This window comes from Poecilia latipinna, unplaced genomic scaffold (genome assembly GCF_001443285.1).
Source record: "Poecilia latipinna isolate Pla-1442-1.1 unplaced genomic scaffold, P_latipinna-1.0 Scaffold1242, whole genome shotgun sequence".
In the NCBI taxonomy this organism is placed as follows: Eukaryota; Metazoa; Chordata; class Actinopteri; order Cyprinodontiformes; family Poeciliidae; genus Poecilia; species Poecilia latipinna.
Window position 1 is genome coordinate 317,691 of NW_015113858.1, and position 17,252 is coordinate 334,942.

General features: G+C 37.7%; 2 protein-coding genes across 2 annotated transcripts in view; both read left to right on the top strand.

Moving 5' to 3' along the window:
- nploc4 (NPL4 homolog, ubiquitin recognition factor) overlaps positions 1 to 7,211 on the top strand; it is a 16,845-nt gene extending 9,634 nt beyond the window's left edge. Inside the window, exons 4-17 of the mRNA XM_015054271.1 lie at positions 174 to 419; positions 504 to 552; positions 642 to 736; positions 826 to 949; positions 2,494 to 2,673; positions 2,757 to 2,843; positions 3,294 to 3,365; positions 3,458 to 3,584; positions 4,867 to 5,027; positions 5,148 to 5,219; positions 5,316 to 5,408; positions 5,515 to 5,631; positions 5,893 to 5,995; positions 6,985 to 7,211. Of these exons, the coding sequence (XP_014909757.1) occupies positions 174 to 419; positions 504 to 552; positions 642 to 736; positions 826 to 949; positions 2,494 to 2,673; positions 2,757 to 2,843; positions 3,294 to 3,365; positions 3,458 to 3,584; positions 4,867 to 5,027; positions 5,148 to 5,219; positions 5,316 to 5,408; positions 5,515 to 5,631; positions 5,893 to 5,995; positions 6,985 to 7,145 (1,687 nt within the window). The 3' untranslated portion in view covers positions 7,146 to 7,211. The remainder of the gene's footprint in view (positions 1 to 173; positions 420 to 503; positions 553 to 641; positions 737 to 825; positions 950 to 2,493; positions 2,674 to 2,756; positions 2,844 to 3,293; positions 3,366 to 3,457; positions 3,585 to 4,866; positions 5,028 to 5,147; positions 5,220 to 5,315; positions 5,409 to 5,514; positions 5,632 to 5,892; positions 5,996 to 6,984) is intronic.
- An 8,937-nt stretch (positions 7,212 to 16,148) lies between these two features.
- rnf213b (ring finger protein 213b) overlaps positions 16,149 to 17,252 on the top strand; it is a 36,502-nt gene continuing 35,398 nt past the window's right edge. The window contains exons 1-2 of the mRNA XM_015054317.1: positions 16,149 to 16,210; positions 17,070 to 17,215. Of these exons, the coding sequence (XP_014909803.1) occupies positions 17,114 to 17,215 (102 nt within the window). The 5' untranslated portion in view covers positions 16,149 to 16,210; positions 17,070 to 17,113. The remainder of the gene's footprint in view (positions 16,211 to 17,069; positions 17,216 to 17,252) is intronic.

Below are 17,252 nucleotides of genomic sequence, written 5' to 3' on the forward strand. Positions count from 1 at the left end.
AAACTTTACTTTTATTACATTTTCATGTTTGTAAAAACATACATCAACCCACTGTTTATCATGAAATTACATTTGTGAATGTTGTGGAAAATGTTTTAAAATGCTGCTGTTTTTTTTTTCTTCTTTTTTTTTTACCACTTTCAATGTTGTTTAATCCCTTTTTTTTACTACAGGCATGGGGACATGTTGTTTCTGTTCCCCTCTGCATCATCCTCCTCTTCTTCTTCGGGGGAGGTAATGGACACGGCGACCCCACACACATCTTCATCCCTGCCATCCATCTCGTCCTCTTCTTCGTCCTCATCTTCGTCCTCGTTGATCCCTCGGTCCTCCTCGGCGCCACAGGTACAGGAGGATCAGATCGATCAGTATCTGGCCAAACAAGACGGCAAGATCTACAGGAACAGAGACCCACAGCTGTAAGACTGAAAGCCGACCGGCTGTAAACATTTAAGCCAAAAGCAGAAGCGGGGAAACTTCATAAATCTTGATTCTTCTTCCAGATGTCGTCATGGTGCCCTTGGAAAATGTGTGCACTGTGTACCGTTAGAGGTAATTTTGTTCTATACCAGTTCCTTAAACCCGGTGGGATCAAACGTTAACTTGACTAACCCTGAAGGACGCGGTTTCTGTCTCTCCAGCCTTTTGACGAAGACTACCTGAACCACCTCGACCCACCGGTGAAGCACATGTCATTCCACGCGTACCTTCGCAAGCTGACCGGCGGAGCTGACAAGTGAGACGTTTGTTGTTGTTTTTCATATTACCAGCAGAATTGTTCATGATCTCCACTTGAGAGACCAACTCTGTCCTGATCTCCCGCAGAGGGAAGTTTGCAGCTTTGGAGAACATCAGCTGTAAGATAAAGTCGGGATGTGAGGGTCATCCTCCCTGGCCCGAGGGGATCTGCACAAAGTGCCAGCCCAGTGCCATCACTCTGAACAGACAGGTGCGCCGCCTCTCCTGGTCCCAAACGGATCCTCTGTACATTTTTATGGAACATTATTGGATGTCTTGATCAGGTCTCGTTACCTGATGCTTAATAATCCTTTAAGTTTAGTTAAATCTAAATGTTTGCAAAACAACGCACTAAATACAGTAACAGTAGTGACACATAAGGCATCATGAGTAATCCAGTAAAATTTGTCAGTAGCAAATTGTACTGGATGGTAAATTGTCCCAAAAATTGTTTCAATAAATTATAATGTTGTTTTGAAACCATTTTCAAGTAGTGCATAGATGATGGCATAATAATGCAAGTTTGCTATGTTAAAGACTAATAAACTTTTGATTTTGTACAGAGCCCTTCAAACTGGTACTGGAACGTATTTCAAAGTTAAACACAACAACAAAAAACAATAGATAAAACAAAAATAAAAACCACACACAACCAAAACAATGAATAAAACGGATTATGAAGTCTGGATTATAAATGGATTATAAACAAAAATGCTCTTCAATAAAATATTACTAATCAGAATACAAAATTATCAAACTAATTTTGATTCATTATGTCATTAATCAATTTCTTATTGCAGCAGGCTTAATCATGACCCCTTTAATGTTGGTGGCAAAAAGTTTTTTTCTTTTCTTTTTTTCAATTTAAATTCAGTCTTTCCCATTTCAAACAAAACCAAGTACATTTGTTATGTTTTGCTGAAGTAGCAGAAAAAATATTATAAAAATATTATAGTGGCAGCATAATTTATTTGTTATATTTCCTTCTTGCTTAAAATGCAGCCGTGTAGATGTAAAGCTGTGGCTTTAAAGTATAGGAGCCCAAATAAAATCCTTAAATTAACGTTTATTGCTATTTTTTTAATGTAGTATCTGAATTAAAGACATTAACCACAACAGTGAGTCATCATTCATTCAACAGAAACATACTGATGGTAAGAAATGGGTGAGCTGCAGTGCAACCATTTCTCTCCATATTCCACATTCTCCCAGACTTGTCATCTTGTTCGTCTTTTTCATATTTGAGGTTAGTGACCCCAAAAGGTCAATTATCCATAATAAATTGCTTAGTCAGAAAACAGGAGGAGCTCCCATCAGTTGAAACTGGTCCACACATTAAACATGCTGAGGTGAGTGAATGTTCATCGGTGCAGACAGAGCATCTACATGATGTAGCATGAGAAAGTTTGTTGGGTCATTTCGGTGAGTATCATTTTAGAAAAATTGGCACACTTTTGTTGTACTTAGGAGCTGTGAGAGTTTGGACATTATTTGATATTTCTAAAAGGTTGTTGTAGCCTCGTGTAACTGGAGATCAGATTGTGTTTGGCAAATAGAAAGCCAATATTGGAAAGCATCTTCCGGGCCCAAGACACACAATAGTGTAATGCCATGTATAAAGATGACATCAGGTCACAGATTGTAAAACTAGGTCCAAAGTTTGAGAGGCTCTAAAATAACTTTAGGCAGATATTCAAAGCCTAGTGCACACGCAAACATTGAAGCAATTCTCTCTTCTCTGAATGTCTGTTCCAGAAATACAGACATGTAGACAACATCATGTTTGAGAACCACACCATCGCCGACCGATTCCTGGACTTCTGGAGGAAAACAGGCAGTCAGAGGATGGGCTACCTATATGGCCGGTACACCGAGCACACAGACATCCCGCTGGGCATCAGAGCTGAGGTGGCGGCCATCTATGAGCCCCCGCAGGTGAAAGTCTCACCCAATATATCCCATATGTTATATTAATTTGCCTTTTGGTAGGTTTAATTTAGATTTTTGTTCTGTTTCAGAGTGCGACCCAGAACAGTTTGGAGCTGTTGGAGGATCCCAAAGCTGCAGCTGTAGATGAAATCGCTGCCAAACTGGGACTCTGCAAGGTGGGTCTGTCTTTCCTGCAGCAGGGCTGCGTCTGAAAGCACTGCCCTCAGAGCTCAAGGCAGATTTATGCTTTCTCTAAACGGGTTAAGATGTCTCAAACAGTGTAGAGTTTAACCTGCTGAATCACACGCTCATTCCTCCAAACAGTAAACCTGACTGATGTGTTGGGAAGCTGCAGTTGCAACATTTATCTCTTTTGTATTTCAGAGTTCCTGCACACAATGTGATTTAAATTTATGCACTGAGGGTGAGGGATTTTTATGCAGCTTAACAGACTGAAGCTGTGGATGTTTTTTTTTTTTTGTCTGCGTCAGTAACTTGAGTCAGTTTTTTATGTTTGTGAACAAAAATGCAACAGAAATGCGATTATTTTCATACTTGAATATCTTTAGTTAGTTTAGTTTACCAAAACAAAGGTGATGTTATAGTTTTTCCTCTGTGTTTCGTAGGTGGGCTGGATCTTCACCGATCTGTTGTCTGAGGACACAAGGATAGGGACTGTCCGCTACACAAGAAACCAGGTGAGAACGGGTCCAAGTTAAAGGTGGTCTGAGTGTCGGACTGATGCCGCTGTGTTCCTGTTCGATCAAAAATGTTCTCATACACCCGACAGGACTCCTTTTACCTGAGCGCTGAGGAGTGCATCACGTCCGGATATTTCCAGAACCAACACTCAAACCCCTGCAGGCTGTCTCGAGATGGATACTTTGGATCCAAGTTTGTGACTGTTGTTGCTACAGGTTAGATTATTTTTATTTATCGTCTTAAATTTTTCTTTTAATAGTGGTAAATAATATATTTTCAACTTTATGATATTTAAGTGACAAAAAAGTGAATATATGGATAGCTGCCAATTAATTACAGGTTATAGAACGTTAAAGCCACGCCAGTCACAGAGACGGTTTATTATTTATCGTTTTACACAATATGATTTCACCATGTAGTACTGGTGTTGATGGCCATGAAAATGCTGTAAATGTAAATCACTCATCCCAGTTTCTTACTCTTCTCAGATATGATTCAACAAGCAGAGCAGGTCAATTTTCGGGGGTTTTTTTAGAAACATTTTTTAGCCTTCTGTGGAGTAACTTTGTTATCTTTTGGACTCACATTTCCCTCTGCAACATTTTCCATTTGGGCTCTTTTAGCTGCTCCTTTGTGCTGAGCAAAGCTGAAAGTTGGCTCCGATTGTTTCACATATTTGGCACATTTTTAGCCGTACTCTGTTTTTGCTTTATAAACAAAGCCGATCTTTTCCTAAGATCGGCTAAGCGAGTTATCTGATCTTAGGCTAACTAAGATCGGCTAACTACTGATCTTAGTTAGCTAACTAAGCCGATCTTAGTGTGAAGTGAAGTGAACTTCCTGTGAAGTGATAGTTCACTTCACAGGAAGTGAACTATCAATCGTTCACTTCACAGGAAGTGAACTATCAATCGTTCACTTCACAGGAAGTGAACTATCAATCGTTCACTTCCTGTGAACAATTGATAGTTCATAGGAAGTTAAAGTAGCAATAAATGTCCTGAAAAGAGCACAATAATTTAAAATTACAAATTACTTCCCCTAATGGAAATCAACCGTCAATAGCTTTGAACTACAGTGTTTTGATCATGGATAAAGAATTAAGAATTAACACAAACAAGCAGAAAACAGTCCAGCAGTGAGCTCATCTGTTGTCTGTTTGAATGAACCACTGGGAACAAAACCTGATAATTACCAAGATTTTGTGTCTAGTAAAATGATGTGTACACATTTTCTTCTTTTTCTATATCCAAAACTTTTTCTTTTTTTTTTTTTAACTAAGTTACAGCTGAAAAGCTTTTAGAGAGAGGATTAAACAACCCTTTTGCTACATTTTGGCTTTTGTCTGGTGTTTTTTGCTTGTATTAATTTTTTTTTTAAATAAAACTGGCTTTGAGGAAATTTGAATCTTATGGTTTTAGAGTAAGGAAAATGACAAATGTTTGGTAGCACTTCTGAAAATGTTGACCTTTCTTCATATGCATGTTCTGTGTGCAGGTGGTCCAGATAATCAGGTCCACTTTGAAGGCTACCAGGTGTCCAATCAGTGCATGGCTCTGGTGAGAGACGAGTGCCTGCTGCCCTGCAAAGACGCTCCTGAGCTCGGCTACGCTAAGGAGTCCAGCCCTGAGCAGTACGTACCAGACGTCTTCTACAAGGTGAGACTCATCGATCAGCGCCAAGCAAACCACTGCAGAAGACTTGGTAGGATTTGTTTTATTTCAGATGGTAAATTTGCTTCTGTTTATCTTTTTCTTTTCTTTTTTTTTTTCCAACAGGACAAAGATAAATTTGGGAACGATGTCACGTTTCTAGCTCGACCTCTTCCTGTCGAGTACCTTATCATAGATGTGAGTTTGGTACTTGTCTGTTTCTCACTGTGTGTTTGTGTTATTGTATATTACTGCATGTGTTTGACGTGATTTAAATAAATGTAATTTCTTTAGATCACCACAACTTTCCCAAAGGACCCTCAGTACACCTTCACCTCCACACAACGCTTCCCAATTGAAAACCGCGACATCCTTGGAGAGACACAAGTGAGTGCTTTCTGCTTTCTCAACCAGTTTTGGGACTTCATTTTATGAAAAGGTTAAAAAAATCCCAGAAGGAAACGTCTTAGTGAATTTGAATGTTCGCTTGCAGGATTTTCACAGTTTAGCCACATACCTGTCCCAGTGCTCCTCCGCGTCATTCCTGGACATCGTGTCAGACTTCCATCTGCTCCTCTTCCTCGTCACCAACGAAGTCATGCCTCTGAGGGTGAGTCGATGCTCCAAAACCCATTCGCTCCTCCCGTTTTCCAGCTGTTTTCATTTTGCAATGCTGGGATTTTCCTCGCATCTGGAAATCACTCCATTAGCATCTTTAGGGTAATTTGGAAAAAAACTTTTGGAAAATATGCAGTAAAACGTTTCAGCACATTTGCATGTCCTGTTGGAAACTCAAAGAGAAGAACATAAAACTCTTCTGTTTCTGGTGTTCTGGATCACTGAGGATGAGTTTCTTTTATTTTTATTGCAGGACAGTATTGGCCTTCTTCTGGACGCAGTGAAAACGTCCAATGAGGAGCTGGCGCAGACCTGGAAGAAGTCTGAGCAGTGGGCCACCATAGAGCAGCTTTGCAGTAAGTTGGATCAACATTTACTAAATATGCTTCTTTTCTCTTCTACTCCTTCTCTTATGTTAAATTCACTATTCATGCGTCTTGAGATCTCTTAAAAATGCTCGAGTTTCAATTAAATGTTTTCAAGGTTTGGAAAGTGCTTGGTTTCTGTATAAAGTCCTTGAAAGTGCTTGGTATTCAAACTGCACATTTTTGTCATAAAGTGTAATCTAAGGTTGACTAAAAGCCTATAAATTTGGCAAACATTATTTACAGTTGAAACCAAATCTTTACATACGCCTAATGAAAAGACAGACACATTTTTGTCCCGGTGTCTGAAGTTAGATCAGATTAAACTTGTCTTGTTTTAAGTCAGTAACAATTATCAAAATTATTTCTATTTGATAAATTCTAGAAAACGTAGCAAGGACATTTTTTAGAGATTTTCTTTTTGTGTAACTTTCTTTCTATATTGAGTTTAAGCATTTAATTCCTAATGGCTCAATGAAATAAAAGGTTATCTTATATTTTATACATTAAGTAACATTATTGAAATCAGGGGATTTTTGGTTAAGTTTGATTTGATCTTGGACCAGGCAGAGAGACGTTTTTAAACATAAAATTTTACTATATTTTAATCTTACCTTGTCTCTGTTGTAGGATGTAGATACTATCACCAGTAATAAATTAGATCATATAATACTGAATTGAAACTTTTTTTTTTTTTTTAGTTCATTTGTATTATTTTATTTCTAAAGTGTGGTGCTGGAAAAGTTTGAAAACTTACCTTGAAAGTGCTTGAATTTTACGCTGGGAAAATTGTGCAAACCCTGTAAATACTGCAACGTTATTACAGTTTAAATAGCTGCTGTTTTAACTAACTTTGTGCTCAGCATATTTTTATAAACCTTCATTCTCCTGGCTTAAAATTCAATTGACGCTTACCCATTGATGCCCTGCAAACTGTGCGCCATGGTATCGTCATGGTAACCTGTTCCTGCCCTCCTCAGGCACGGTGGGCGGGCAGCCGTCCAGCTCCCTGGGTTACGAAGCAATGGGCGGCCCCGCGGCGCCGGCGTCCTCCTCAGCCATGTGGTCCTGCCTCCACTGCACCTTCATGAACCAGCCCGGCACAGAGCACTGTGAAATCTGCAGCCTGCCCCGCAGTTAAGACCCTCCACAGAACTTCCACCTTCAAAGTCCTAACTTCACCAGATCCAGTTGCAAGATTCAGATGCCCCTCCTTCGTTATTTTGTCCAACTCGCAGTGACGCCTCGGTCTTCCCCTGGCTGCCGAAGGCGCAGAAGGATGCATTTGTTTACGTCCACAAATCTAAAAAAAAAGAAAAAAGAAAAATTGAACCAGACATGATTTAATCTTGTTTGTTATTCTCCCTCTTTTCAGCAGCTCTTATCTGTTTTGGGCTTAAACTGTTAAATATTTCTCCTGATAACTCAAATAAAACCTGCTGTGACTCAGGAGGACAGCAAAGACCCCAACTTTCAGATCTTTCTTCACATCAGTGCCCCCACCCTCTTACCCTCTTTTTGCTCTCACAGTGACTTCTGGAAAATCTTGCTGTGTATAAATACCTTTGATGGATGATGCTGTTATTTAATTGAGTTTCTTTTTTATTACCAGATTGTAGCGTGTAACTTAAACTTTGATTCTTCTGATCGGACACTTTTACAGCTCTTGGTCTCTGGAAAGCCCTTTACAGTACAATCACTTCTCAAAGCTTCGACCTCATCAGGCTCTGAGCTGCAGAGTAAAAACCCAGTTTACAGCTCGGAGTTTTATATCTTTTGTGTTAAATTTAGTCCCCAGTTTTAAGAAGCAGCCGCCTCCGATGATTGCAGAAGGCAGATCCGGTTCATTTTATTGGTTTTGAACTTGAGCAGCAGAAGATGTAGCTTATTTAATCGGTTGTTCTGATAAAAAAACAAAACAAAAAAAAAAAAACATCCCGGGACACTTTCTAATTTCATTTCCATATGCTATGGGGTGCTCTAGAAACAACTGGTGCTCACCTCCCTATTTGAGCCTCCTCCTCTTCTCCTTTGTTTTTCTGCTCCAGCTGGTGCAGAACATGACCCCTGTTCCTCTGATTGACCCCTGAGGGTTTCTAACCATCACAGAGACTTCAGAGACTTTCCTCCGGACGAGGGGAGACCCAAAACTATTGTCTCGGGTGTAAATTTCCAAGATGGATCGTGATGGTCGAGAAACACCGGCATTTGAAAGCTACCGACTCTTCTTCCAGCAACAGACCTTCAGCAGACTTCCGGGAAACCGAACCATAAAATTAAAACATTAAATGGCACCAAAAGGCCTCTCAATCAGTTATACGTCAGAGCTATCGAAGGACGCTTGTCTAAAGAAAACCTAAACTTTTCCTCAGCTGACATTTTAACCTCTACCAGGTAAAGCAAATGTTTAAATGGTGGATTTATACAATCTACTTTTGCTTTTCCCGCTCAGACATATTAAAGTATCTGATTGAGGAAGTGCAACAAATTAAACGCTGCAAAAACACAAAATCTTACCAAGTATTTTTGATCTAGTTTCTAGTGCAAACACCTTAGTCCACTTGAAATAATATAAAACTAATAAGTAGCTTGTCAGCAAGAAATATGAGCTTGTTTCCAGTCAATAATTCCTTAATGTTGATTAAAAAGTGCTAGTTGTAAGAGAAATGACATTTTTTCCATACAAGTCAAAATGTCTTGTTCCACTGTTGCATATCATAAATATTAAAGCATTATTTACTTAAGACAAACTCCGATATTCTGCTGAAAAGTTACTTGTAAGTTAGTTTTATCTTATTTTACATTTACTGAGATATTTGAACTTGGTAACATTTTGTGTTTTTGCAGTGAACATCAGATTAAAAGCAAATTCAGAGGACAGACTAATTTTCTTTTAAAAATATCATGGCTAACTCTTTTTAACATATTCAGTTTGGGCATTTGGGTTAATTGAAATTGGTTTCTTTTTCCTACAAGACTAATAACATTGGGACCAATATGAGTGAGATGATTTTCTTTTTTTTTTTTTTTTTTTTAAAGTTGGCCACAGGTGCTCTGAGCGTTTCAGGCTCACATTCAGCTCAGCTTCAACATTTTGGTGTCCATCTGTTCTTTAAAGCCATTTAAAGGGTAAACAATATACGTGGAGTTAAAAAGTGCCTCTGTAAAATAACATAAAAAGATTAGATGGATTATTTACTGACAAACAATCAGATCACAGCAGTGCTAAACTAGCAGAAGCATCCAGAATCTCACTCGGTCCCTTTTTTCTCTCAACGATTTTCAGGTTAGTTTGGTTTCATTCGTGAATGTGTGCTGCGTCACTCCAGTGACGATCCAAACTGGGAGAGTTTTCAGTGAACCTCTCTCTAGTCCAGAGGGCGAGTCACGAGCGGCTCATGTTTACTAATTTATCAGATGTGGGCTTCTCTGTAAACTTGCCCTCGTCAATTAAGAGAATACTTATAATTTTAGATTAGTTTGATGTTTTTTTTTTGCTCCTTTTGCCCCCTCGTGTGGATTTAATTTGGTGTGATTGCTCTGTTGTCACACTAAGGGGCAGCTTTGACCTTTTTCCTTTTGTATTAATCTGGGGGCTGTTTGCTGAGCAAGCAAGCTCTTGGAGCTGCAGCCCGTCCTCACTTTCCACTGAGCTGACCGAGGACCCTGAAAGTTGTACGCTGTTGACTTGGATTTGAAGCAAAACAATAAAAGAAACAAAGAATACAATCAGGAGTGTCGTTCATCCTTTCTTTTTTTCTTCATGCTTGTTGAGGAAGAACAAAAGTGTAAAAGCAAATCCGTTTAAATGCGTCCCAATTTATCATAATTCATTTATTTTAATACAAACATATACAACTTGGAAAATAAGAGTTTTAAAGAGGTTTCTGTTGTTGAAATCTGAGTACATTTATAGTTGGTTTATGTTTCTCTGTTACTCAAAGTTTCCCTCAGGAAACTTGCTAAGCCTGGTGGTTGGGAGCAGTCATTCATCCAACTGTCCATCATGTTTTTGAGTTAAAAGATGTTTCAAGTTGACAGGAAACTTGAAAATATAACTTGATTATTACGTGTTATTGGAAGATTAATATCTGAACACCAACTATAAGTCATAAAAAATGCAAACAAAAAAAACTTAAATGAGCAATGCTAAGCCTGGTGGGGGCACAAGTAAAGCCTGGTGGGCTGCCAGGCTTATAATACAACTGGGGGAAACTGGTGCTACATCAGAGTACATCAAGCTATACAACACTGTTTCTTGTTTTCGTTCTTGTCTCAAATGAACCTTAAAGAAGAAATATTACTGTATTTGCTTTGAGAAGACAAACAGCATTTATTAAACTACACATTCTAATTGTTGTTATGGTAATAGATTAACTAATATCCAGCAATATACACATAAACGCCGCATATCATATGGTGATGATAAAAATGTTACCTGACAAAATATTTGTAAAATATTTACAAGCTTCTACCATTTGTTTCCAGTTCTGTCCTAGAAAAATACTACTTAACTTTGACTTCCCTGTACTCCACTAAAACAATTTAGATACTTTATCCTTCAGAAGCATGGCAGGGATTCAACATTTGCCATTTTATAGCCACTAATCTGTTTTACGGATGATATCTTAAAAATGTTTTCCCACAAATATTCAGCTTCTTTTCAAACTTTGCTCCATATCCTCAATCGGGCTTTGTTCTGGACTTTGACTGGGCCGTTCTAATACATTATATGCTTCGATCTTAACCAGGGCTGGCTGACTCTAGTCCTCAAGAGTCGATGTCCCGCATATTTTAGATGCTCGGCTGCACATTAGCAGGCATCTGCAGAGGTTGATGACATAATGAGGAAGTTATTCAGCTGGAGCAGAGACACATGGATGTTTGGACACCTCTGATCCAAACCATTCTGCTGCAGCTCTGACCGCATGTTTAGGGTCGTCGTCCTGCTGGAAGGTAAATCTTTACCTCGAATCTTTTGTAGCCTCCACTGGTTTTCCACCAGAACTGAACTGTATTTATCTCCATTTACCCGTCTTACTGTTGTTAAATTACACAGTTAGACACTATTTGGTTGAGTTACGAAGGCAGCTGGTATCAGAATAAAGGGGACCAAACCTTTCTCATCTTATTTTTGGAAAGTATCATTTTCTTTACAGTAATTGTGTACATTGACAGTAATTCTCTACTTTGTGTTTGTTGCTGCATATTGAGTGAAAAAAAGAAACACATTGAAGTTGGATATTACAACATGATAAAATGCAAAAAGTTAAAGGGAATGGAATACTCTGTATTATCACTGGTTTGCTACCAGTTTATACCTAGATCTGTTCCTTAACTTGTTTTTTTGTTTTTTTTGCCAGTGCGTTTCTTACCGATTTAACGCCCCGTTTAAGAAAACATCAATGAATCACTGAGCATCTTTCGTCCAGCTTCAACTGGCTTGATTCTGAATGAAATATTGGCTCCAGACCTCATCGTTCGTCGTCTGCTGTCAGTAGTCGTGTTGCCGTTTTGTCTGAATGGGAGCAAATTCCTGCAGCCAGGAATTCGTTCACCAGAAGAAAAGCTTTAAAGCAGAACTGTCACAGCAGTAAATCACCGCCTGTGTGTCAAGTTCTCTAAAAGTCAACATCTATTAAGTATTATCTGTTTGTTTTCTAATAAATCAAACGTCTAATGCTAAATTCTCAGTCGAAATGGGGCAGAGGATCAGTTTGCTGCATTTGACTCTTAGAATTTTTATTATAATTGATCTGCAGATGTGCAGCAGATGAAGAACAGGAATGTTAATCTGAAACTTCAAACAGAAACTCCCACATGAAGCTCATCCTGACGGAGGGGAGGAGACTGAAGGTCCTCCCTCTGTCCCAGATATAAAACAGGTGTTTTCTTTATGACCACGGCGTCGTTCCAGTGAGTTTTAATCTCCAGGTTGATGCTTTTATGATCAGACACTAAAGAAAGTTTTGTTTCAAACAGGAATGAAGTCGGCTGGAGTTTTGCTGGTTTTGTCCGTAATCATGGCAGTCGCTCAGAAACAGAAACCAGGACTGGATCACGGCGATGAAGGCAGGTCCATAATAATAATTTTTTTTATATATATATATATATATATATATATATATATACACACACACACTGATGTTTTACTGTCAAATCTGCTAACACATCTGATGACAGAAAAGAAGCAAACTATTGCATATTTTTACAGATTAATTCCTATTGTTCAAATATTCGCTATGATTGGTTTTAAACATTTTGATGTCATTGATAATTATCTGGACTGTTGTTTAATACGCTTGGGCCTGCAATTGTTTATTATGGTTTGAAGTAATGTCTTAGAGTGGCAACTTGAATCTGAAAAGGAATCAATGGAGGGAGCTAAGTTAGGGTGATGGCAAAGATAAATCATTGAAATATTCGTGAAACTTGCAATAAGCTGGTAAACAAGTTTTATCGCTGTGAAGCCCACAAAAACCACAGTTTAAAAAATCTGATGTTCTTCTTGTTTTGTTTTTGAGAGATGCCTGTGTCATTCACCACAAAAAATTTACTGTTTGGTTGAATGACAGTAACTTCAAATCTGCCAGTGGAGTAAATATTTCTGTCTTAACTATGATGCCTTAAATCTTATTTCTCATCTCGGTCCGAACTTTTACTGAGTTATGAAATTAAGGAACTGGTTTCTGTTTGTAGGTTTCTTTTAAAAACACTCCCAGTGGCTGACAGCATGAGTTGGTCATTTGTTGTTATTTTTGTTTTATTTTTTACTTTATTCTGCTTCTATTGTTTTCTTTTATGTTTTATTATTATTATGCAAATAGTTTTGAAGTGCATTTTGGGAGAATCTAATGCAAGTTATAAATGTTTTATCTTGAGATGGACATAAGACAGTTTTCCGCGACATATTTATAATAATAAATTAGTAAGTAAAACATATGTTTGTAGACAAGTTTAACTGTATTTCAGAGTTTTTGAATAATGTATAAAACTGCTGCTACTCTACCTGGATTTTGTAAAAAAAATAAAATAAAATAAAATAAAATAAAATAAAAACTTTAAAAACATTCAGAACATTTCTGCTATTTGAGTTTTATTTCTGACACATTAACACAAACAGTTCAATGAAATTTGTCTATTTGATTTCCTGACCGGCAGCTGAGAAGATGAACAGCAAAGGATGTGCAAACCTCACGCTGGTTCTAGACAACTGGAAATACGCCATCATGACGCAGGTCAAAGATCTGCTGCTGCATGACCACAACACTGTGCTGCCCGACTATGGAAGGTCAGGAAGCTCCAGGCTTTGTGCCTACTTCAAGTTCAGTTCTTGTTTATCAGTATTTTCCTTCCAAACAAGCATATTTTCTTCTGATCTTTTAGTTTTGATCAAAAGTTCTCCAAGCTTTCTGAGGGGCTTTAAGTTGCTTTTCAAAATATCTTTTTAATTATGTACCTGGTTTGTTATCTACCAAACTCTGATACATGATTTAAATATTAATATTTTTATGAATATCAAGCTAACACAATTATTAACTTGTTCCTTTTGCTGAATCTCTGTAAAATGACAATTTGATGGATAGAAGGTAGGATTTAGTTCCCACATGCAGCTGATGATCTGCTGTGGGATCATTTATCTTTTAGTCTTGGCAGTTTTTTGTCACAAACTCTTCATCTACTGTAAATAGATTTTTTTTAAATTAGGTCTGACATTTAACACATCCCCTTTTCTTCTCCACACAAAAAAAAAAAAAAAAAAGCTGAAATCCAAAGAAAAGTTCCAAATTTCTAAGAAAACCATCTGGGATCTGTTCCCTCTTTAAACCATAACATTCACCCACTGCCAGAGTTCAAATGTAGAGATCCACTCTTTTGGGTTGTAATGTTTTGGCAGCAATGTGTGGGAAAATCTGCCAAATATTTTATAGTTGTCTGTTTAAGTTTAACTCGGCTATATTTTACTGGTCTGTTCATTTGTTTGTAATCTCTAAGCGGAGGTAGATTTTACTTTAATTGTGTCCAGAGGGATAAATCTGTTTGCATTCCTGCAGGATCCAGCCACTGTCAGAAGCTCTGGGAGATCTCTACAAAGAGTTCAACTCCCTGAAGGAGCGTCTCGTCGAGCTCACTGCCAGGTTCGAAGACGTCGAGGCTTTTGTGGACGGTGCTCGGTCCGGAAGGAAACCTGCAGCACAAAGCAAAGATCTGCAAACGCCCAGATGGTGGACAAGAGAGGCGGGTGCAGCAAAAGGATCAGGCCGACCCGCAGGGAGGAGGAGCAGGGTCGTAGTTCGCAGAATCCAGAAACCCGTTGGCTCACCCCAATGATGACATCAAAATGTTCACTTCAGAGGTGTAGTTTACCAATGAGAAAGTTTTTGTAGAGTCTTTGCGGCTTTGCGTCTGTGTTGCCTTAATTATTCTGTCCTTTATAAACAAATATTCACAGATTGATCTGTAATTTTATTTTTTATATGATTTTATTACAGGTGAACTGCAAACTTCACCCTAGTCTTACTCCCTTTGAGTGAAATTTATTGAGCTCTGAGGAAAGTTTACCCCGCTCCTCATCATCAGCTCCGAGATGTTTGGAGGTTTCAAGTCATCCGTCTTTTTTAATTTGTTCTTTCCTCTCATATTATCTTCGTCCCCTGATTCATGATAGAATTAATTCAGATGGTGAGTTGGTAATGTACTGCAGAGAAACATCTCCAAACCACGACACCACCGCCTGCTTCACAGCTGGTATGAGGTTGTTTTTCTAAACGCTGTAATTAGAGTACATCAGACATGGCGTCTGTTCTGGTGTCCCAAAAATTAAATTTTACATCCACCTGGCCAAAGAGTATATTCTGGTCGTGATGTCTGCTTTCTGTCTAGCAAACTTCAGTCAGGTTATTGTGTTTTTCTTTGAGAGTAGAGGTTTCTTGTACAGTCACTTTCATATCATCTGACATGAGAGTTTACTTCCTTTAGCATCTTGTGGTCTGCTTTCTGGATGAACTTGCCTCTGTGACCAGACTTAGAGAAGTTGGCAGATGTTTTGAACAGACTAAATTCAGACTCGTAAGTTTATATTATCTTTTTTCAAAAGTGCTCAGACTGCTCTTAAGATCTCACCACAGTGATCACTCTGAAATCCACAGTCTGGAGGATAAACTTCAAAATGAGCAATATTATTAACATGTGTACCTGATGTGAAAAGACTGTCATCTAACACAAGTTATGGGGGATAAATTATGTTGTGTTGTAATTTCTTCCTCACAAAAAGTTAAATAATAATTTCTTCTGTTTTATTAGACTATTTAGAATTTGTGACCTTATATGCTTTTATAGAGTGTCATAAATGCAGCATAAATTTAAATTTAGAATTATTGTCAAATTATACTTGGATATAAGATTAAAAACTTTAACACTGTGGATTTATGTTGATTTATTTTGATTTTTTTTGAGTACATAATTTACTTATTTTCTTGATAGATTATGTTCCCCTACTTCGAGAAATATGTGATACTTTCCTCTTGTTTTGTTTATCTTTGAGAGTCATTAAAAATGTTTGTTTTTTAAGGCATATAGCTTTTTTCTGTGGATTTTTGTTTCATTTTCTTATAACATTTGGGAACAATTGCATGCTTTTAAGAAGCTGTAAACTGGTTATTCCCAGACGTCTGTTTTGGCTAATAAATATATTAGTTTCTGATATTTTTTCTTTAAGAATTTTCTAAATTGTATTTGTATCCGACTTGAATAGAAACGTTTTAAAATCTAAAACTGATAGACAATGCCGTAAAGCAAGATAGCTGGTAATTTACCAGTTTTTCTTGCAAAAATCGAAATTGAAAACTTCAAAACAGCGTAAGTTTCTTCTTCGATGTGACCAAAGCAGAAACGAAACTGAAGAGACGTTCAAGTGTTCTAGGGACTGTCAGAAAATTACTTATCAAATAGGACCAGAAGAACACGTAAAGCTATGCATTATCGCCCAATTTTTCTATATACTAGTATTATTTGTTGTAAACAAGTGTTGTTATATTAAGCTAGTTTATCTTAAGTAAACTTATTAAGTGACGGGTAGAGAAAACGACCCGTTTGTGGGACACACGACACATTTGCGGACCGTCCCTCCCTTGACTTTAGCGTCTGTAATAAACGATCACAGAGCATTTCTGTTGATACTCGACCTGCAGGCTGACAGACGCACAGGTAAGCAAAATATGACTTTAAATCTGATATAGTTTTTATTTTGTCTCAGATTTGGCTGTATTACTAATAAAACGATAGACGGCATAGATGATAAGCATCCTAAGTCAGTTTGTGTTTCAAAGTACCATTGTCACGAAAAGTCAACACTAGCATAAATTAGCTAGCTTAAACAACAAACTTTAAAATCTGGAGGTTTTGTAGTTTTCCTATAAGCGGTTCAATACTCGTAATATCGCTGTAAATTTATGAGTAGGAATAATTTATTGTCATCTATTATTTCTTTTATTCAAATGAAGCAGGTTATCATTAATTGTAGGTGGAAAATAAGTCTTAAACATTTTCCATTTAAAGCTGTGACGGAGTTTGTCAAATACTTTGAATTACGACTTAAATCTCTAACCTAAAAACCAAATTATCCGATTACATTTTATTCAGAATCACAGTTCACCATACATGTACACAACATTTGTTATTAACTTTTCTGACCTTTAGGAACTGAAGTCAACATCAGAAACAGTAATTAGGTTTAAATTATTATGAATTTCATTTAGTTCCCTGTAGGGTTATAATTGCACTTGCAAGTCATGCCACCACAAATTGGCCATCATCAAAAAGCTTCCATCATAAATCAGGCTTGATAGGTTTAAAAGCCTCCTCAATTCAAACATTGTCCAACTCGTCTGAGCAGATTTTCTCCAGAAGGTATTTCTCTGGTCAATGTGGGTAGCTGCTTGTTGAAGTCATATTTAAAAGAGTCTGGAAAAGGATGGTTCAAATGTATTATTAAAGGAGCAAAAATAATGTAATTTTCATACCCATAATGAATAGATAGACACATTTTACCTTTGCTATGCTGTAGATATCAGAGTAAGGAAGGCTGTCCGTGGAAAGTCGTCCCCACAGATGGCGGACGGGGCAGCAAACCTCCACAGCACCGCTGAGTCAGAGGAGAAATCCAGGAAAAATGATAATGTTGCAACCAAAAGACCCCGAAGGAGAACTGAGGTAGATCTGCAGATGCAATATGTTTTTATTCTGTTAG